The sequence below is a fragment of the Lepisma saccharinum genome, chromosome 1 (assembly GCF_977018435.1).
Source record: "Lepisma saccharinum chromosome 1, izLepSacc3.1, whole genome shotgun sequence".
Lineage (NCBI taxonomy): Eukaryota > Metazoa > Arthropoda > Insecta > Zygentoma > Lepismatidae > Lepisma > Lepisma saccharinum.
The window spans coordinates 124,131,362-124,154,224 of record NC_139229.1 but is presented as its reverse complement, the minus strand read 5'-3'; the positions used below and the strand labels follow the sequence as shown (position 1 = coordinate 124,154,224).

Below are 22,863 nucleotides of genomic sequence, written 5' to 3'. Positions count from 1 at the left end.
TGCTACAAAATTTCCCGTTCTTTGCAATGCTTACAATGGAGCATGAAAATAAATAAAATACGTGACCATATTTTAATTTTGAATAACTTTTAAAATATATCTCCGAAAATGATGACATTTCGTAATCTGTGTTAATTTATTATGGGGAATGCAATGAAATAAAAGCCCCCACTGAAAAATGAAGATTTAAATTTCCAATCTTAGCATATTTAATGACCATATAACAGTGCATCTGAATGGACTCGTTATACAGCCTTTGTTGAGAAACACACAAAAAGTGCAATGAAACATTTTTTCGTCGATTTGCTCCTTGGCGCTCCAGTCTTTATCTTTAGAGGTCCCACGTAGTCTATGCCACTGTACATGAATGGATAAGCGGCTCGGATTCTGTGCTCCGGTAGATGTCCCATCAGTTGTTTACTAGCTTCTGATTTAAGTCTATGGCATTTAATACAATAGTGTAGGATGTGGTTAACTATTTGTCTTCCCCGGACGATCCAATATTTTTGTCTGATAGAGGAAAGTAGTAACTGTGTTCCAGCATGAAGTAATCTGCGATGTTCGTATTCAATTAACAGCCATGTAAGATGGGCCTTAGGAGGCAAGATTATCTGATGTTTAGCTTCAAAAGCTAGATCGCTGTTTTGTAAACGTCCGCCCACGCGAATAATGGAATCGGCGTCGAGAAATGGATACAGATCTTTTATTCCACTGTTCGGAGAAACTTCTCTCTCGTGAGTCAAGTCTTCTATTTCCTGCGCGTAGAATAAGGCTTGCGTTGCTTTAATGCACGTATCTGTGGCTCGTTGCAAATCCTTGGCATTCAGTTTCGAAGTACAAACATTTCTCTTCGTGGGCCCCTTGCAATTATCAATGAAAATATGACAAAGTGCCATAACTCTTATAATTCTCAAAAGGTTAGAGAATCGCGTAAGAATTTCATCTGATTTGTGGGTAGTTACCAATGAGGTTATTTTCACCTTCCTTCGTTCTGGTACTTCTGTAGGTGGATTCATTCCAAAACTGATCTCGTTGATGGCCAACTTCGGATCTTGATCTGATTGGCTTAGAAATGCTGGTCCGTGGAACCAAAGTGAGTTTCCCTTTAGCTTCAGGGGTTCGACTCCTCTCGATAACATATCAGCAGGATTATCCTTTGACCTTACATGCCGCCAATCACACCCCTGTGTGTATTCCTGTATTTGAGCCACTCTATTTGCCACAAAGGGTTTCCATGTCTCTGGGTCCTTTGCAATCCATGCTAAAACAATCTGCGAGTCTGTATATAAATATACCTCGTTTATTTGGAGATTCAATAAAGGTATCACTTTATTAACTAATTTTGCCAAGATAAGTGCTGCGCACAGCTCAAGGCGAGGTAAAGTTATTTTCTTAATCGGTGCAACTTTCCCCTTGCTGCACAATAACCGTGAATTAACTTCTCCTCCTGCAGTTACAGTTCTGACGTAAATGCACGCGCCGTACATTCTCTCAGACGCGTCAGAAAACCCGTGAATTTGAATGTTTATAATCTTCCCTTTAGGTAAAATACATCGTGGAACCTTAATGTCGGAAATGTGGCATATTTGTGCTTGTAAAGTATTCCATTCGTTTAATACATCTGAAGGTAACTCGTCGTCCCAGGATACATTTAATTTCCATAGTTTCTGTAGAAATTGTTTAAACAGTGCAATAACAGGCCCAATAATTCCGAGCGGATCGAAGAGTTGCGCGATTTGACTGGCAACCCTGCGCTTGCTTAATGTTTCTTGAACGTTCAAATCGTAGCAGGCTAAATTGTTTTCTTTCTTTGCACGTATCGTCGAAAAGCTTTGTTTATCGTAAAGAGGTTTGCTGCAACCAGCAGCCGTATTGTTTCTTTGATTGTTGATAGCTGGGTGATTGTTTACAAAACAAGCGTTGGTGTCTGCTTTCCCGTGCACTGGATCACTGCGTAGGGGGTAGGTTGGAAGATGTTCCTTCGCCGGTGCGAGTGTAGCCAACTCAGCATTGCGTTCTGGCGCTAGCGCTGAATCTCCGTCTGTTAATATGCAAAGAGTGTCAGCGGTGGTATTCCAATTGACACCTAGAGTTTTTGTACTGTCGTCGTTAAACAGAATCGTGTCTGTAACTTCCCGTAGCTCTAAAGGTATAGTTTCCATTACTCTTGCAGAATTGGATGCCCATTTTCGTAGCTTAAATCCTCCTGCCGATAATAATGCTGACAGTTCTTTACGTAGATTAATGGCTTGATTTCGTCTTCTTGCCCTGACAGCAAGTCATCTATATAAAAGTCTCTCTTCAGTATTTCAGCAGCTTGTGGATAGTTGTGCATTTCGTCTGTCGCTAGTTGCTGTAGGCATTTAGTTGCTAGATATGAGCTAGATGTCAGGCCATAAGTTACAGTGTTTAATTCGTAGATCATCAGTTGTTCGTCGTGAGATTTTCTCCATAATATACACTGTAATTTCCTATCAGAAGGGTGCATATGAATCATCCGATACATCTTCTCGATATCAGATTTCAGAGCGATTATATGAGTCCTGAAGCGAAGCAGTAACCCGAACAGATCCTCTTGTAGAACCGGTCCTGCACTTTGTAGACAATTGAGTGACCTGCCACTGGTCGTTTTTGCTGAACCGTCGAATACGACTCGTACTTTCGTCGTGGAGCTGGCTATATTCACGACTGGGTGATGGGGGATGAAATATCGGATGTCTCCCGTTGCTGGCACCTTTCGCACTTCCTGCACTGCTTGCATGTGGTGTAATCTCTCGTACTCGTTCATAAATTCCACATATTCTTCTTTCAATTCCAGTTCTAACTGTAAAAATCTGGAGTGTGCATGTTCCAAAGATTCCCCTAATGCTGATCTATCTTCCGTCAAAGGTAAGCGTACCGTGTAAGTCAGGGCATGAAATTTCAAGTTTGAAGTCAGTCGCTGGACTAAAATCTTTGGTCGCCACTATTTTATATTTATAAATAATAAAAATATGAGCAATTATTAAAAAGAACATACCTTAGGAATTAATGTTTATGTAGCGCTGTCGTTCAGCACTGAAGTACTACTTAACAATCACAACTGCTGGGTCAAACACTGACGGGGGGGGGGGGGGGGGTTCATTTACGGAAACTCTGAGCAAATCATCCAGTGTCTCAGTCTTTAGAGAGTTCCTGTAAATAGTCTTGAGTCTGTTGTAACAGCTGAAACCTCTCACACATGAAGCTGTGCTCACTGGTAAACAGCTCAAAATCTCAAGCAAATTGGGGAATCTTGCTGAACACTCCTCACTGTGAATCTTCTCCAGCATCTGATTCAAAGTCAGAGAAGGAAACAAAAGTTTGTATTCTGTCCACTCCGCTAACAGAATATCCATTTTCTCATTATAAGGGCTCGGGTTCAAGTACATGTAGAGCTTCTTTATTTCTTCTATCCCAAACTGAAGAATATTTTCTTTGGGAGGCCAACCCAAGGTGTCGAAAACATGCAGAGATGCAATCACATCTGTTGATATAGATTGCAATCTTTCTGTGATGTACACCTTCTCATTGTTAATTAAGTTTCCTCTAACAGTCTGAAACTCTTGCTCTCTATTTTGAATGTTTGTGAGCTGCACATCCCTGATCTTTCCTGAAATGAATGCATGGTCCAAGAAATCTTGTTCGCTTGGTCCAACATTAGATTCCAGGTCAGCCAAAACTGAAATACAGTGTTCAATTCTTATTTTCAGAGATGAAATCAAAAGACTCTTATTTTGTAGTGCCACGCTTAAAGGGTTCAGTTTCATCTAAAAATCCAAAAGGAAGTACAGAAGCTTAACAAATTTAAATTGCTTCAAACGTTTCAGCAAACCCTTAGGTTTAGTACTTTCATTGTCTTTTCCATGGGTCACAACAGCTTTCCATGATTGCAAGAGATCTCTTACAGCACTTTCTTTGCTGGCTAACCACCTAATAGCGTGGATATCATTCAGTTTTAGAATTTCTTCTCCTATAACTTCTGCCGTTTCTCTCAAGAGGTGAAGTCTTTAGCAGAGCCATGATAAAACTGAAAAATATTCCTAATCACGGAATCAAATGCTCTAAGATATTAACTCCAACACAGCTAACTGCAACCGGTGTGCAAGGCAGTGAATATTTATAATTTTATTACAAATATTTTTCATTTGCACACCCAATCCTGATTTGTGCCCGACCATATTTGCTGCACCATCAGTACCCAAGCCTACAATGTAATACTTGTTTCTGTATTTATTTGAACCTATTGCCCAATCTAAATACTAAATAATCAGTTATGGCTGTGAAGTGACTAGCAGAAGTAGCGTTTGGGAGCTCTATTACTCCTAAAATGTCCTCTTTGATGTAACCATCAATTGCATCCACGTATCGAACATACACATTTTCATGCTCGACTGACTATTAGTGTTGCCCACGAGATGAGACTTTGGCCTGTCTCGTCTCGTGGAAATGTTGTGAAATGCTGTCTCGTCTCGAAAATATTCGTTTGTCTCGGGACACATGATCAATCTCGTCTCGTCTCTAATTTTTAAAAGCCTGTCCCGTCTCGTCCCGTGGGCAACACTACTGACTATCTATCTGTGGATCCATCAATCATAAGGCTGATGTATGTACTTTTCTTTCTTTTCTCCACTAGATCTAACTTCAAAGTTTCAGCTATGAAATTAATAAATTCTCTGCATTGCTTTTTATTGCCATACTTAGGTAGAACACTCACACTTAATTTGCCTGCCAAACATAGCAAATCTGCAAAGTCTTTAAATGGCTTCTCATGTTTAGCTACATAGTATGCTACATTAAATAATTTGTAAGATGGGGTCGGCATTGAGTGGACACGGGGTTTTCAATCGGCTCGCTTTCCAAAACCATGTATGAATGTTGGATTGAGATGTTCGGGAATATTTGACACACATTTGAAACAACAAGATTTTAGTCGCCAGCCCCAAACTTTTGGTCGCCAATGGCGACTTGGCGACCGGAAATTTCGCGCCCTGGTGTAAGTGCCATCTTCATTCCTTTCTGTAGTTTGGCGAAAATGTGCTTCCATTTTCTTTTCTTTAGGCGACATAATTTCTTCCGACAAATCTTCCACCGACCAGAAACGATGTAAAAGGATTTCTAACGGCTCACCCTGTATAAAGAATGATCTGCTTGGATGTGACGACGTTCCTGGAGTGTTGCCCACTACAATCCAGCCAAACTGTGTATTTTGTAACGTAGGATAAGGTCCTTGTTTCGACATCTTCTCTGGCAGTAAGATATCGAAAAATATACTTGCAGAAATTAATATGTCAATCCTTGCAGGAACATTGAAGTTTTCATCCGCCAGGTCAATATCTGTAGGTATCTCCCATGTCGAAGTATCCATTTTTTCTGCAGGTAAACGTTCGGTAATATTCTTCAAGGCAGAACATTGTGCTTCTACAGTAAATTCATTGAATCTTGATTTTAATTCCACATTCACAGCAAAAGGTGAATTTACAGAGTTGGAACTTATTCCCTGTATCAACATATTTTGTCTCTGTCTTCGTAACCCAAGATGTTGTACCATATCCATACTAATGAGGTTCACTTGAGACCCCGGGTCCAATAAGATGCGGCAAGGCAAGTATTTTCCATCTTTGTCCTTTGCTAGAACACAGGCAGTAGCCAGCAAAACATTCTTGTTCTTATGCTTTACTGAATACGATGAGCTGGTTCCCTCTCAGACTTGACGGTTGGAAACACTGCTTGCTTCGTTCGCAGCTGATCTTCCTGGAAGGAGGGGAGGTACACGGCGCTCGCCACCCCTTTCTTCGTGCAAACTCGTGTGATGACGCAACCTACAGTACCTGCAAGAGCCTGCTTTACAATTTAACACTGAGTGATTAGCAAAACGCAAACAATTCGTGCATATGCGGTTCTCATGGAGGAATTTATATTTCTGTTTATTCGTCAATTTCAAAAATGACTGGCATCTGAATAAAGGATGAAAAGGAGATGCATCTCTGCAGTAGATGCAGCTTTTGCTCGACGCAGTAAAATACTTGTTAGATGCTTGTGGCGTTCTTGGCCTGATGTTACTAACAGCTGGTGACCTTGAAAACGGCTTCGTCGATGTCGAAGGTTCATTTGCTTCGAATTTCTGTAGAGAGTTGCACTTAGCTTCTAAAAATATAAGCAATTCTTCGATGGTACTGAATTCTGTATTGCTTGATTGTTTCTCAAAGTCCCTTCTCGTACATTTATCCAATTTGGCTGAAAGATACTGAACGAGAAAAATATCAATTAGGTCCGCGTCTCCCTGAATGTTTCTTAATGCTTCTATAGAACTTCTAATCGTAGTCGTGAACTTTCTTAATTCTGTTACACTTTCCTTAGTGACTGAAGTTACATTCAAAATGTCATTTACGTAAGCAGCGGCTATTAACTTTGGATTATTGTATTTGCGCTGAATCAAATCCCAGGCGACCTTGTAATTAGCACCGGTGAGTTGCAAATTCTCGATCGTTTGTAATGCATCACCCTTTAACGAAAGCCGTAAATACTGCAATCTTTGTATGTCTGACAAGGTTTCATTTTTTTCTATTAGGGCTACAAAAATGTCTTGAAAAGATGAAAATTGATTGTAGTTTCCGTCAAACGTTGGTAAAGTTACATCTGGGAGCTTGACTGGAGATTTAGTTTCAGGCTTACATGTGTTATTCTTTCTCGTCGAGTCTTTGTCTATTATTGAAAGCATTTTAGCTTCTAACGTGAAGTAACTTTGCTCAAGTGACGCTCTGTTCTCGTCGTGAGATTGCTCATCTGATAATTCAGATATTTTGTCCATTACATCCTCTAGTTTTGACCAAACACTGCCGAGTTGCTTATGCCTGGCTACAATTTTGTTTACATGACCACTTGCTTCGTCATAATTGGACACGTAGTTCTGAAGCCGAGTTAATTGTCCTTGAATTACACTGCGTTCTCACTAGCTTCTCAAGCATTTCACTTTCTTCCGGCATTTTCTCAGGCAAGGTTAGGAATATGAACAAACAAGCATGGAAAAGGAAAATAAAAGGATTTACTCACGTACATGGAATCTGCAGCCGTCGATAATTCCTCTGCTCTTGGCCACCCTGTGACTGGATCGTGCTGTCCGTTGATTCTCCTAGCTCGCTCTAATTTCCCCTCGCGCGGCGTGGCTGAAGTGGCGGGAAAACTGCTTTGTTCTGTAACTTCACTGTACTTTCACTGTCTGTATCACTTCACTTCACTAAACTGCACTTTCACCAGTCCCGTCGTTTACCGATATCCGTAATTCATCCGGTTTTGCGGAGGACCATATGTTGCGGTAATGACCGACTTCTGATGCGTTGATACTCTGGTAATTTAAGGGAACTGTTTTACCTTAGGCGTAGTTCTACCAGATGAATAATACGGTACATCGATTTAGATTTTAGAATATTTATAATACTAAAGAATACATATTGGTATGTAGAACCGTAATTACAACTGTCTAATATCGTAGATAGTAGGAGACGCGCGCGTAGTATCTTGCACGGCCGAGCTCACATGAGCAAGTCAGTCAGTCTCTTCGCTGCGCGCGCATGCCGCAGACGGCTCGCAGCAGAATGCTTTCATTCCCGAACAAATGGTTCTAAAGAAAAGCGGATGCAAATTAAATTTACAGATTTGCTTATCAGAAGGTGCAGAACATGAAGTTATTTTAACTCTTGTTTTCCTTTCTGGAGATCCAATTTCGTTATCGTCAAATCAAAGCTTTGCGTTTGCGAGATTCAAAACAATAACTTTCCCCTTCGCCCTGGATGAGTCATCACTGTTATGGGCAAGCAAGAGCTTTGCAGGCGCTAGACAAAACACTGGCGCCAGCTGCATCGTAAAAACAAGGAGACCGGCTGGAATTTCGAGCAACAGGTGGCGGAAGAGAAAAGTCCCAGCATTTTAAAGATAACGCAACTGTCACTGTCGAAGACGGAACTTTTAACAGCAGTGTAAAGAAGAAGAAAGAAATAACCCTTGCTTTACGTTTTACCATGCAACAGACAATAATATGGGCTATATTTCCTATGCAGACAACAGCATTAAAAAAAAAATAATAATAAATAAATAAATAAAACTGAAATCTGCAATTATCAACATTGCCGTGCACACCAGTGGCGGAGAATGAGCTGGGGAAAGGGTAGAGGGTCACTTTTTTTTTTTACTTGTTATATGGTTTTTGTTCGTTTTCAAGAATATATCCAGAACTGGTTGCCCCATTTTAGACGTCAAAGGAAAGGAAGAGGGGTGGTTCCTTTTCCACCCTCGCCTGTAATCAGCCCGCATCAGCAAGAAAATCGTGGCTGAAACAATCTGCATCGCCCCCCCCCCCCCCCCTACGTTTGCTGACAGGAAAAGAGGGAGAAGTCAGTCAGCCAAAGGAACACTTTTTTGGCAGATATTACAACATCGACACAATTAGGAAAAAGTATGAAGTGGGAAACGGGAGTTATGATGCACGTAAGATCGAAGTAAACTTTCATGGAAACCTGGATGACAACGCATTAAGCGGGTTGACGATCTTTAGTTCACCTTTGTGGTTTTGATTATCTCTAACAGTTTCGCTTTTTTATGAAGTGTTGCAGGGAACAAAGAACACGTTTTGAATGAAAGCGGTTACCGGAAGTTGTCGGCTACAAGGCCGAGAGTTGATCACTCACGGGAACCTGCCGAACTGTAGATCAGAGCTGGACAGATGGGCCAGACTTCCAGGCGCCACGCATCTGTATTTTCGAACATTCCTGCGATCTTATCTCTCAAGGTGGTGTATTTATCGATGAAAGAGATTGACCTACCATACACATTGGCAAAGACTGCAAGTCCAGCAGTCATTACGGGCTGCTCCCACCCTCCCCCACGAGTTTTCAGCAGCTCTTAGGACAAGGAAACAAGTCAAGTCGATTTAAAATAACATCCAAGCACATTCGATCTTCTCTTCTCGTGTATCCAAGAGCAAGCGTGGCAAAACAAGCCTGGCACTTTGGGTAGCGGCAGTCGGGTGCGGGGTAACATTGGTGCACTTGAAGGAGGGGAGGGCAGAGGTCAAGTGCTATTGGATATCACTCAAGCATGGTGTGGTGGTGTCTATTTTTAGTTCAGACCTAATTGTGAGCGGTAGAGCGCTCGTAAAGGGAATGAGTGGAGGAAAAAACAACACATTTTTCGGCCGATTTCCTTCAATTTTTCAACTTTTTTTTTCTAATTTTTTCACGGTTCCTGGGAAAAGGGTCGTTACTTCGAGAGGGTCGTTATACCCGGGGTCGTAGAATCGAGAGTTGACTGTATATAAATATGAACCCTTATGTTTAATTAATATGATTGACAGCAGTCAATGGCTGGTGTGCAAATCTCGAGAATTCATGTTTTGATCAAATATCTCCTATGATCATTACTTACGGAATATTTTTTGAAGATCATGATTCGTAGATCAATAAAACTTATTTTTAATAATTCTGATAATTTTTCTTATAATACAGGTGCTTATGGTGGTTTGTTGCCATTCTAAATTCAGTATATGATGATTGCAAGTGTTGAAAACCCTTTAGAAGAGAAAATAAAAAAAACATAGTGCTGTCATACTTGATGAGGTTTATATGAAATTTGTGTTCTAAGATATACCAATTAAACTCGTGTTGATTTATGTCACAAAATTCATTTTCATTGTTAATATTTTGAGTTGCAAACAGTTATATTAAAGTTTATATTCTTCTAACATATCAAAGGTGCATGCATCTTTGGAAAAATGGCATCCTGATAGAGCGTGTTTACCCTGGCCCCAAACTGACTTTTTATGCCAGTATAAAGTAAAAACAGTGTGAAAGACCGTAATATTTCAAAAAGATAAATTCTTAACCTCTAAGGATCATGCCATAGTGTTCTTATTAAGTTTCCACAGATGCACTTTTGGTATACGTCAGATTTCTAGAATGGGAATGACCAACTATAGAATATAAGATGTATCGGGAAACATTGGTTCACAACTCTTGTTTTTGTGAAACTATAGGAGTTTCGTGTCCGGTTGACTTCAGATGATGAGAAACTGCAATCATATTGATTCTACGAACAATACTAGCATCGATGTTCGTGAATTGGTGCAGTAGCAATAAACATACAGATTATGTAAAGTATGAAATGGATTTTGCAATTTAATTCAAAGTGATACTACTCCATTGAACTTTGACATCAAGTAAATCTGTTTTTTGGTATTGATTGTTGCATATCTGAATAAGTTACTTTCATATTATCCATTCACGTATGTAAACTTTATGTATGGTACACTAATTTGTACGATGTCTGATGTACACGATCTAGAGTTGGATGCATCCTGTCTACGTTTTAATTCATTGTGCAGATTGAAATTCTACATATATTTCTTTGTTCCTCTTTCAATGTAAGTGACCAAGTTTTGCATCCATATAATATTACAAGCAAAATTACATTTTTGTATGTTTTAACTTCTAGTTTTTAGATATTATACAAGAAAATCAAAGTTTATGAAGAGAAAAGTAACAACGCATTTCCTGAATTAGCCTGCTTTTTATTTCCTCTTTAAAATAATTTTCATTTGTTAGTGTTACTTCTAAGTACTTGAATTTGGAAACTGAATCAAGCGAGTTGTTATCAATAACTAAATTTTGATTATTACTTAACACTTGGTTTCTGCCTGTAAGCATATATTTAGTTTTCTCCTTGCTAACTTCCAAACCTCTCTCTTTAGCTGCTTTTAAGAATACTTAGTTTACCATTATTCTTAATTATATTTATATTAGGGATGGGCCGATATGAAATTTTGGCCAATACCGATAAAGTACCGATATAAAATTTACCGATAACCGATATTCTACCGATCCGATATAAAATTAGATATGGTACTTGAAGAACATGAAATGTTCCTTGATCTCCTTAACAAATGTGTGTTTCGAGGTGAATGCAGTGCAAAAGAAGTTGAATATTTAGACAATTACTTTTTAGAAAGTGGCGCATCGAGATTGTCCATAAAAATTACAACAAAATGGCAGAATTTTGCACTAAATTATAAGATATTTATCGATATATCGGATCAGTAAAATAATCGGTAATCTTACCGATACACCGATATGCCTATATTGGCCGATACTGATAGAGTACTGATTAATCGGTCCCATCCCTAATTTATATAATCTGCCAGTAAGTCTAAATCATCTGCATATGCTAACAACTGAGTTGACAATTTAATTTTTTGCATTTCCTTTTCTTCCAGGATCGATATTGGGTGGATTGGAGCCCACCACCTTGAAGCCACTAGTGGAACAAGCAATGCCAACACTGATTGAGTTAATGTACGACTCGAGTGTAGCAGTGCGAGATACTGTTGCGTGGACATTCGGGCGAGTGTGCGAAATCATTCCAGATGCTGCAATCAATGAAACTTATCTGAAACCTTTACTTGAATCGTTAGTAAATGGCCTAAAGTCAGAAGCAAGGGTTGCAGCCAACGTGTGCTGGGCTTTTACAGGGTTGGCCGAAGCTGCTTATGAGGCTGCGGTAGGTCACGATGATCAACAGCAGCCTGAAACATATTGTTTGTCGGAATATTTTGAGTTTATAGTACAGCGACTGTTGGAAACTACAGACCGTCCTGACGGTGCCCAGGTTGGTTTTGCATTTACCCATTATACCCAGTATAAATATTTTCTTTCATTCAATATTAAATTCATGCATTCTTAGCAAATTCAGAGTAAAATAATAATTTGTTATTTAATGGACTTTTGTAGAGATATATTCACACAAAATTACACTTTGAACTGGCGCCGACACACTTATTTCCACCAGTGTACTTCAGAATATTTATATATTTCCATCTAAGTTTTCCATTGGCACTATATCTAGCATAGTTTTGATGTAAGCGTAAATTTATAATTCATAAGAGAGAATAGTTTAATTTCAAAAATTCATTTCTTCCCATGATGTAAGAGAAAAAATGCATTCCATAATTTCTGCAATAGTTAAAAATAACACTTACAAATTTTAAATCTAAAAATAAATTATGAATGTATGATGCACTTTTGCACTTATAGTTTATCAGGGTGATATTGTAAGTTTTCCATTGTTAGTTGACATGGCTGTGAAAGTTGTCTCTCATGGAAATATTTACCACCCCATCTCTCAGTAGTACATGTTTTGTGCTTTCTGTCCCTGAGGAAGGGATATTTGGACTACTATTTGGTGTTATGAATACAGTAGATCCTCAGTTTTATGTTTTGCAGGGGACGAAACTAATATAAAATGGAGGAAAATTTTGTTTCGTCAGGCCATTGAGAGAATGCAGGAAAATATTTTGTTGTTACATTGCATATAATCTGATGACTTCTCTAAAATGTTATTTTGTTTGCAGGCCAACCTGCGCAGTGCTGCATACGAAGCACTCATGGAGATGGTGAAAAATTCACCTCGTGACTGCTATGTGACTGTTCAAAAGACTACTATGGTAATACTAGAAAGGCTACAACAAGTTCTTCAGATGGAATCACACATTCAAAGCCACAGCGATAGGGCACAGTACAATGATCTTCAGAGTTTGCTGTGTGCTACTTTACAGGTAAGCATGAAAAAGGTATGCATTTTTCTTTTATATAATTTTCAAAAATTCTTAACATGAAAAGATTTATCTGCATGCTCCATAAATGCCATAATTTTTCTGTAAACCATATTCTTTCTTGATAAACAGGGTGAAAATTAAGTAACAGATTAAAAGTACAATTTTTTGCAGTTTTCTCACCTCCATTGTTAATGAAGAAACTAAGAAAGAGTCTGCTGAAACAATGGACTAATATGAAATTGTTGCTAATACAGATGTACCAATATAAAAAATGCACAATTTGATAAAATGTAAAATCATGGTTTTTCAGTATATTTTTATTATGTTTCTCCATGACAAATTCTGCAAATTTCATTTCTAGTTAATTTCATGATTAATATTTCAAATGTTTGTCAATATTGATAATACATGGTGGTCCAAAAGTAGGTTGACAGTCTTTTGTATTTTACGTTGAGTGGTAGCTTTAAGTTGCCCCCATGATCTCCAGACATTACACCCATGGATTTTTTTTCTGGGATGTGGTGAAAGAAAAGGTATTCCAAAGAATAGTATACTGAGTGATCACATTTCCAACAGCAGCTGGGAAACAAGGAATCACCGACATTAGGCATTTTCGAGTCGCAAGGCACCGAAAGTTCCTGGCAGGATGAAACAAATGAGTGTTGGATACACAGAATGTTGCCAAATGTACCAAGTTGAACAGTACCATTACTGGATAATAAAAGTTGTACAATAGTACACAAAACACCCAAACACTGTACAATCTAATAAAACAACTGGCAAGAACAGATGTAAGCTTGGCAATGTTGTAACGGGATAGTGATGCTACTCCGACAGCTTTTACTTTGCAACTGAGGTTGTTGACACTCCCCCCACCCCCTGAAGAGGATTAGTGGACAGATAGAGCTCTGGAGTAAAAAGTAGGTCAGCCATCAGTTGGGCTGGTAAACCTACTTGTCATGTCAACTGTAAACTGTCGACCTACTTTTGCACCACCCTGTAAAATGCCTGGTTCATCAAACCTGTTAAAACATGCTTAACACCACAATATTTAACGGGCCAATAATAATTAAAGATGCAATTTTAATAGATCCCTGCTATGAAAGGACCACAAACAACAGAGCCTTTGGAAAGAAACCTTTGGTCATCTTCCCCCTCTATTTATTCAGCTCAGATCATTCCTCTACTCCTCGAACTTACTGACACCTGACTCAGTACAGGTTCTTTTGTATGTGGTCTCACTAGAAGAATTGTGCTGTGCATTTGTAATATTCTTGTACACCTAGTTGATTCTGTTGAGATCAGATGTCACTTTGACAGTCACTTTGGCTGATAGAAGTAGACGAAACCTCCTACTACATCTCAAGACAAGCCAGTTTTAAATATTTTTCTAGCATAAAGTTTTTTGCTTTATTTGCTAATAACTTGAAGTTAAATGAGGGATGTGAAATGTTAAATTCCTTTCCTAAAATGAACCTAATTTACTTCGGAAATCTGTAAGGAGCATTGTCATTGTTTTCATATGTGGACCAAACTGGATAGTAAGGAGTAGAAACTATTATGTGGAGGGTATATAAAATTAATATATGACAGCCCATCACATTTCCACCACAGAATGTAGGCCTATATACTTGCAATGCTCAATTAGTGCTTGCCTGAAGTTAAAAAATACACATTTCAAATTCAGAACCATTTTACATGTAAAAAAGAGCCATGTGACACTAACAAGTGTCATTTCAGTGAAAATATTGGAACATTTTGCGGTGCCAAGGTGCACACATTGGGAACCAATAAGCCATGCTAAAGCTCACTTTGCCTTAGTCATAGTTGGAAGAATGATTCAATGTGATATCACATCCCTAAAATTTAACAGACCGTGGATGAACTGGGCATACAAATTTTACTAGGCTGAACCAATGCAGATCTAGAACAAAATGGTATTTCATAATTAAATGATGGTTAATGTAATAGTGTGATTGTCACGCATAAACCTTCAGCTGTTTTAAAGGTCAGATAAATTAATTCTATGTTTGAGTTAGTTGTAACCATTTAAGCACATGGCAATAAATGGATCAGCCAATGGCAAAGGAGTGATGGCTGCAAGTGCAAGTGCAGATTCAGTGAAAGACACATGTTGCTGAAATGTAGTTTATGTTCAGGGTGTGTACCAGTGTGGGAAATCCTGGACAAGTAAGGGATTTTTTTTTTTTAAAAAAATCTTTGTTAATCATTAATTCATACATTTCAAAGATTGCATAGAAACTTATCTTTGATGCTTCTTCCTTCTCCCTCCCAATAGTCAAATACCATTTAATTTTTCACATTATTACTTCTGCGTTTGAAGTTAATATTGTAAAATTTTGTGTGCTGCTTAGTTAAAATATAGTGAATGACCTCGCACACTTACGTTCATGCACATTAATTGTTCCTGTGATCTGATCTGGAAAATTTTGGTTCTTGAGCTGGAAATGTCAGAATTTTGTTTTTATGCAACTGTAGGCACCCTGAATGTTGCAATAGTGGCAAGTTGGCAATTGAATCCATACAATCAAAATATTGATCTGAAGTCTATAACAGAGTCTCACATGTACCTTACTCACCCTTTTGTGTTTGGATTTATCCACTAAAGCTTGGCAAGTTTTCTGCCATGAAATAATATATTAACATCTGTAATTATTCTGTACAAATCTAAATTGTTACAATGTGCAAATATTCATGGGGATTTGCAACTGTATCGGAAACCCTTGAAAGTGGGCTCAACCCTAAAATTTTATCTCTGAATTTTTTTTTGTGTTAACTTTGAATGCTGTTATTTCTTGGTTCTCTGCATTAAGTTCTTTGCTACTTATTCATTCTATTTCATGTAACTAATTATTTGCTAAGTTAACACTATTGTCATTCCTTTTACAGAGTGTTCTCAGGAAAGTTACCCCCGATGATGCACCTCAAATCTCAGACACAATAATGACAGCTTTACTGCAAATGTTCAACTCTAATTCCTGTAAATCAGGTGGTGTTCAAGAAGATGCACTAATGGCTGTTTCGACACTGGTTGAAGTTTTGGGTGAAGGTTTCTTGAAATATATGGAAGCTTTCAAGCAGTTTTTATTCCTCGGTTTAAAGAATCATGCAGAATATCAGGTGAGATATTTTTTCACACTTTTTTAAAATAAGAAATAAATAATTAAGGTACTCACGTTTTCCGCAAAGCTGTTTTACATTATTTTCTTTTAATCTAAGTAGCCAATGCTACCGTCCTCGTTGGAATTCATTGTGTTGTTCCTTGGCGCGTTTATGTTGTTTTTTCCTAAATCGCCGCTAGGTGTGCTGCTGTTGCCTGTATGTGCGTATATGTCGTCTGCTGTTCACCGGTGTTAATTGCTGCAGTAACGGAAACCAGGCGTGGTGTGCCTGACCACTATCTATGTTCAGTTCATGGTTGTAGTGCATGATGGCATGTGTTTCTTTAATTTTTGTATTTATTGTGTGCTTTGTATTTGACATGTACTTTCTCAACTTTATGGTTGTGGAATTTGATATGCTTGGCAAGTCCGGTGGTGGGTTGGGCAGTTTTGCTGCTGAATTCTCTCACTGATGGGCCTGATGGATCAGACGATGTAATGAGCCTTGCACTCGCAATCAGCATCGTAGACACCTAGATTGTTGAGGGTGTTTAGTTGGTCAGCTATTTTGGAGGTTGGTTTGTGTGCTATTTGGATGTTGTAAGGGCGGAGGGCTTTGGTAAGGTGGTTGGATGTGGTAGGGATAGGCAAACCACTTGGTTTTGTTATTGGGATCTGGTTGCGATGGTGGAGTGAGTTGTGTTGATGGTGCAGGTTCTCTGACTTGGATTTCAGCTTTGCTGCACCTTGTGGAGAGTTGACATTCAGTATATCCATGTTTTAGTGCCAGTTCCGTGACGGTTGCTATCTCGTCCCTCAGGTCTTCTTCTCTGGAACAGTAGGAGAAGGCTCTTCGGAAGAAGTTTAGCCATACGTTGGCCTTTTGCTTGGGTGGATGGTTGGATAGTGCATGGATATATTGGTTGCCTGCATCTGGTTTTCTGAAAACTGTGGTTGTGAATTTGTTTCCCCCGCAGCTGATGGTGAGGTCCAAGAAATTGATTTTGCCCTGCTTTTCATGTTCTATGGTGAATTTTAGTCTGCGGTGGATGCTATCAATTTTTTCCAACAACAGGTTGATCTCTTCGGTTTTTTTTGTATATGACTATGGTGTCATCGTCCATATCTGATGAATTTGAGTTTCGGAGTTTGGAGTATGCTTTTTTCAGCCAAATGCATTACTATGTTTGCTATCGGAGCCAATAGTGGTTTCCCATTGCAAGGCCTTCAGATTCCTCATAGAAATTATTTTCAAATTGAAAATAATTGTGTCTTAAGCACACTTCTTGCAAATTGGCAGTTTCGGCTACTTTCAGTGCAGGGACTTTGTTTATGGTCAGCCACCTTTCTACTGATGTTAGGGCTAGGTTTATGGGTATTGAATTATACATGTTCACTATGTTGATGCTTGCGATTTTATCACTATCTGCCTACACTATGGATGTTATCAGGTGAGGAGATCCTTGTGCATCATAAAAAAAAAAAACCTTAACCTTATATGTGCAGCCGAAAAAGCAGCCTGTTTCCCTCCCAAACCTCAGGATTCTGACAGCATTCGATCAACAACAGCCGGTATCTTGCAACAAGTGACCACCAATAGCAAAACAAGAAAACCCAACCCAGTGCTTCAGAAAATTAAGTCTGTTCTATCCAATTTTAGCAAGTGTTTAACGCTAATGATTGCTGGTGCCTAAAATCGGACAAAACAGACCAATTTGTAATAATGCAAAAGAGCGACTACACAAAAAAAGTGATGGAAAAACTAAACTGTGACTCCTAGAGTACCATCGCAAAGGACTCCACAGACAGATACAGCAAAATAGTGAAACGTGCAGTGAAAAGCAGTGCTATGCTTAGACAGGAAAACCACAAATTTCTCCTCAACCCCCACCCCTCACCCTCACCGAAATTTTGCTTTTTTTTTTACCAAAAGTATGTGCCTCTACACACCATACATTGACCTTTTGAACCATAGAGCATGTGGGTAAAGCAGATTTTTATCTACTTTAAATATCTACATAAAATGAAAAGAGGAACCCATTACAAACTAGGACATTAAGTAACGTTTCAAGAAGATATGTACTCTACAAACTAACATTGTCTAGAGTCTGAATATGAAATTCTGACCCCTGCTCAATTTCAAGAATTTAGCTCTTACTAGTTCATTATTAAATATGTGTAACACCAGCATACATTACAGGGATTGTGAGTCTACCACTCAATGCATTCAGAGGCACCAATGTGGCATTAATAAAAAATAAAAAATAATAAAATTCAAACACATTGAGTACCGAAATTTTGCTTTTTTATTTACCAAAAATATGTGCCTCTATTAATCGATAATGGCTACTGTCAGCTATGTTGTGTGTGTGAAATAAGAGTTTATGGGTTGATGTGCAGTGGTTGGTAATTCATAGCCACATATTTATGGTGAATAGAAGATCAAAGTTTTGGAAGTCATTTTGTGATCAAAAGTGGCATATGAAATAGTATTTGTGTTAAAATGGTGAATATAATCCTAAATTTGATTTTAGAAACCACTTATTTCACAAAATAAGATTTCCTATCTATAACACATTTACGTAGTCATCAGAGTATTAAGTTTAGTACTATGTATGCAAAGAAGTCCATTTTTACTCCTCAATTTTTTTTAGCAGAAATACTTTAATCAATTTTCCATGATTTGCATAACTCGCAGGATAATTCAGATTTCAGAAAGTTTATTTTGCACTTTTCAGTTAATTTTGTGACAAAGTATAGAGGAAAATGCACCTCACACTTTTCAGAAACTTGAAAAAATGACATTACAGTTTTGTCAAAAACGAAATATGCATGCCTGTACCTAATACATGTTTTTGTTAGTATTTCAACTTTGGAAATTTTTAAAAGTGTGTGTTATTTTTTTTTTCAGGTGTGTGGAGCAGCTGTTGGTCTAACAGGTGACATTTGCCGAGCCTTGAAAAATAAAGTTCTGCCATACTGTGATGAAATAATGATGCTTTTACTAGAAAATTTAGGGGTAAGTTCATTCTTAGAGGAATGCATGATTTATATTAACACCCAGCAGACAATCATTGCAATATTTTAGTAGTATGATTTTTGAGATTGCACTCCACTGATATTTAAATGTGCAGAAGTAGTTGTTCGTTCAGTTTCAGGGCATCTGTCTGCCAAATGATGGAAGAGGAGTTTTATTACTACTGTGGGTGATCTCTTGTAGGAATTTTTCAATGTCCTTGCCCCTCAACAGACAGGAGAGAGGAAGGGCAGCTATAGTGGAGCCCAAGTTAAGAGTTCAGTATGGGCCCTTATGGGCTTTTACTTTTGAGATCACCGCCCCTAAACAAGTGTGTTTCTGTCAGAAACAAAAGTCGTTATCATTCGAAGAGAAAATAATAAATAAGCAAAAACCAGAGGAAATGTAAGGCTTTGATGGTTTACACCTTCTTTTGCAATTCGGACCATCAAAAAAAGACGTTTTCCTTTCTTGTGTTTACCACGATTTGGGGAGTTAAAACTAACAGCCGTCGGACGGTTGCCACTTGCTGCAAACACGTGTTGGGAAGAGGGAAGGGGGCGGGGAATGGCCAGGCAAAAGTTCGTGAATAGGCTCCTGTCGGGGGTCAAGTGGTTTGTTGTTTGCGTACGCGCTTTCTCATTTTGGGTATTTCTTCAAGGAATTTATTATTATAATTATTCTACAACAGCAAAATGGCAAGGGGTGGTATTATCAAGCATAAAAGTGTCCAGAGTCTTACAAGTAAAGAGAGACAAATTGTAATAAATAATATAAATATACTTCAAACAGAAAAATCCCGGTAAAAGTGTTAGTTGGACTGCAGGCGAAAATGCTGAAACGACTGGAATTTCGTTCAAAACTGTTTACAAAATTAATAGCGAAGCGATTAAAGGTCCTCTTGCAACACCAAACGAGCAGAAAAAATGTCAAGAGGTAACGACTTCGAATATAACTTTAATACGAGGCGATGTGCGGCGAAACTTCCCAGGCACATTGTATATAATACATTGCCGGATTTTTTGGGAGGAGGTTCACTTGCCCCTCCCAAACTGATGACTAAGTATTATGAAAAGTATTGAGAGCATCATATTAAAAGATAAAAAAAATGATCGAGCCATTTTTCCTAGATAGTTAAAAGAATGGCAGTCTCCTTTCTGTAATTATCCTTTATATGAGTAAAAATACAATAGAACTCCTTTTATTTCACACCTCTACTAATAATTGATTGATTAAGTTTTAAGTCCAATTTTATGCGCAGATAGGTTAGTTGGGACTGGACCTGCAGTTTTATGTGAGATACCTGCCTCCAGCAGGTATCGAACCCTGGATCACTTGATTATAATGCGACGACGGAAATTCTGCTAATGCTATCCCCTTATAATCGAAGGACCCTGGGTTCAGTTTCCTGGTGGAGGTACATTCTAGGATGAATTATACATTGAAGGCTCAGTTCCGATTAGTTCATCTAACCACAAATTACACCTAGAACGAACCCTTGCAATTATATTGATGTGAATGACGTGACGTGTCCAATGGGCGTATATGCTGGTCATAACTCCCCCTTGGATAAGTATTCCTAAAAGAAGAGGGTCAACAGGAGAAGATGGCATATGAGGACCAGCTACTAAAAAGTATACGTACTACCCCCCTCCCCCTTCGAAAACACTGGGCACAACACTGATATAAGGGCACTCTTTGATGTGTCGAATAAGTTGCAAATCTGCACATTATATTTCCAATATTACGTAATGCTTACAGCATATTCTGTGCACGACCCAGAAAAAAATACTCTAGACCCGCCTATAACTGTCGAGCTGCTGCTGTGCAAAACGAATAGAGGGACAAAACAATAAAGACACAACAAGACTTTCTGTGCGGTCTTACGAGTTGTTTGCGAGCACTTACAGGTCGGGGGGGAGAGATTTGCTTTGGTGCATGCCGGTAATGAACACGGTTTTGTCTCAAACAAGACAGTGTGCCGATAAATGTGAAACAGGCCTCCTCGATGGCACAGTGGTAACGTCCTGGTTTGATACCCTTTGGAGGCATATAGTGGTTCGGATCCCAGTTTAAACTGTAGGTCCAATCCCGATTAGCCTTTCTGTGCAAAAAGTGGACTTAAAGGGAAAAAACACGGCCAACGTACACGATGAAATGGACAGCAAGATGTATGACAAGTATATTCGGGAACAGTTATTTGCATATCTCCCTCCATGGACCGTCTTTACTCTGTACCACAGCCGCATGAAAGAACAGCTTCCCATCAAATCATGACGAAATGATTTGTATTCTTGTATTGAACAGTACCCGTTCCGTTAATCACTAACTTTTGTTGCGGCGTGTACTACAGCAGAAGTTTGATGCACGCCGGAGCCTTCTTCCACTGTGCACCATGCGGCAACACTGTCCCCATAAGCCCCATACTGAACTCTTAAGTTGGGCTCACCAATAATCATTCTAATCACTCAATACCAGAGATAGAGAATGGATGCTTAACTCTATAGTGTGTGTCAACCTTAAAAGTCAGTATGGAAGTAAATGGAGTACTTCCCTCTCTCTCTCTCTAATACATGAGTTTTGCCAATAGCTCTGGCCTTCTCTACCACCACTGCGTTTCGAGATGTTACAAAATGTAAAAGTAAAAAATTTCAAACATTGAAATCATTATCCTGTAGGGTTTTTTATGCTTATTTACTGACTGCATTATATAACCTGTCATAAATTCATGTGATCTGAATTTTTCATAATTATGCAATTTTGCAAAACGCTTAATTTTTTTTCTAGTAAATACTTCAAAAGCCATAAATATCAAACTGCGTGAACAACTTTGCCAGTTTTTTTTTCTACGGGATCTATGATGTTTGTAGATATGATATTCTTCACCTGAGTGAATTACTTTGCTTACGAGGAGAGTTATATATATATATACATTGGATATTTTATATAAATCATCAGACCGTAACATGAAAAAGTTGGATAGCGAGAAACTTTTCGGTTTGTCGCGATACACATGCAGACCAAGCGAGAAAAGTGTTGACCATTGTTTGAAGTTAGTTTTAGAATGCTGCACAGTACCGTTATTTATTCCGCAATTGTAGTTTGTTTATGTGGGCTGTCTCGTGCATCAAATTCATTGCGCATCACCAAGGTTACAATTCAGTTGCAGGCAGGTGCCCCGGTTCATAGGAAGTGCAGTGTGCTTTATTTTCCGTAAAAAGTGTATCTTAATGTTTGTTTTTGCATTTATTTAATTCTGTTTATGTAAAGGATACAACATTCAACGGAAGAAGTAACAATAGTTGCATCATGTATTACACATATGCAAATGTAAAATGGTAAATAGTTACGTCGAAATAGAAACATTTACATGCAAATCTTGAGTTAACTATAGTTTTTCTTTTCCAAAATGCATCAAATGCATAGATTTTGATGATTTCCTATACGATATTAAGGAAGTAAATTTGTCGCAATCATTAGCGATTAACAGCGACTCGATGTGACTCAGTTTGTTGATCTGGCAACCCCACGCTCCATTTAACCCATACTGACTTTTAAGGTTGAGACGCTCTATACACCCTTTCTATGCCTTCATGGCAGTGTGTTGGAACAGGGAAGAACTTACCTTGTTTAGCGAGAGGAAAGAGAAGATGTTTGAATACTGTTTCTCATTTGTTATTCACACGTAGATAAAGTCTGCCAAGAAGAAATTATTTGCAAATAAAAGTATAACATTTTCATTTCCGATAAGCTTCTGAACAAATTATAGATTTTAGTTCTTTGGAAAACCTTTCTGCATCATTGTGTAAAATGTATATCACACAAAAAATCATTTGCTGGTTGAATTTCAGATATGAATTACATTTATGTTTTCAGAAGATTTTCAATTTGTTTCAGTGTTTATACATCCGAATAATAATTTTTAAAGCCAAAACTGCCAACATATTCAGGCAATAAAAGGCTTGGTGAATCTTCAACTGAGTGACTGCTTGTAAACAGATTGTTATTTGTAGTGGGGAAAAAGGAACTTCATGATCTTAGGTCACCTGTTACACATTATGAATCACCGTTAAAAAAGCATACTACTTTGGATTAAGTATTTGTTA

General features: G+C 38.4%; 1 protein-coding gene across 3 annotated transcripts in view; it reads left to right on the top strand.

The window, feature by feature from the left end:
• The window catches only part of Fs(2)Ket (Importin subunit beta Fs(2)Ket), a 103,398-nt gene that overhangs the window by 55,832 nt on the left and 24,703 nt on the right, over positions 1-22,863 (top strand). For 2 of the 3 annotated variants that reach the window (XM_083138223.1, XM_083138214.1), the window contains exons 9-12: positions 11,282-11,673; positions 12,416-12,634; positions 15,530-15,760; positions 18,653-18,760. In XM_083138223.1, the coding sequence (XP_082994349.1) occupies positions 11,282-11,673; positions 12,416-12,634; positions 15,530-15,760; positions 18,653-18,760 (950 nt within the window). The remainder of the gene's footprint in view (positions 1-11,281; positions 11,674-12,415; positions 12,635-15,529; positions 15,761-18,652; positions 18,761-22,863) is intronic. The other variant, XM_083138230.1, reaches the window with a different exon arrangement.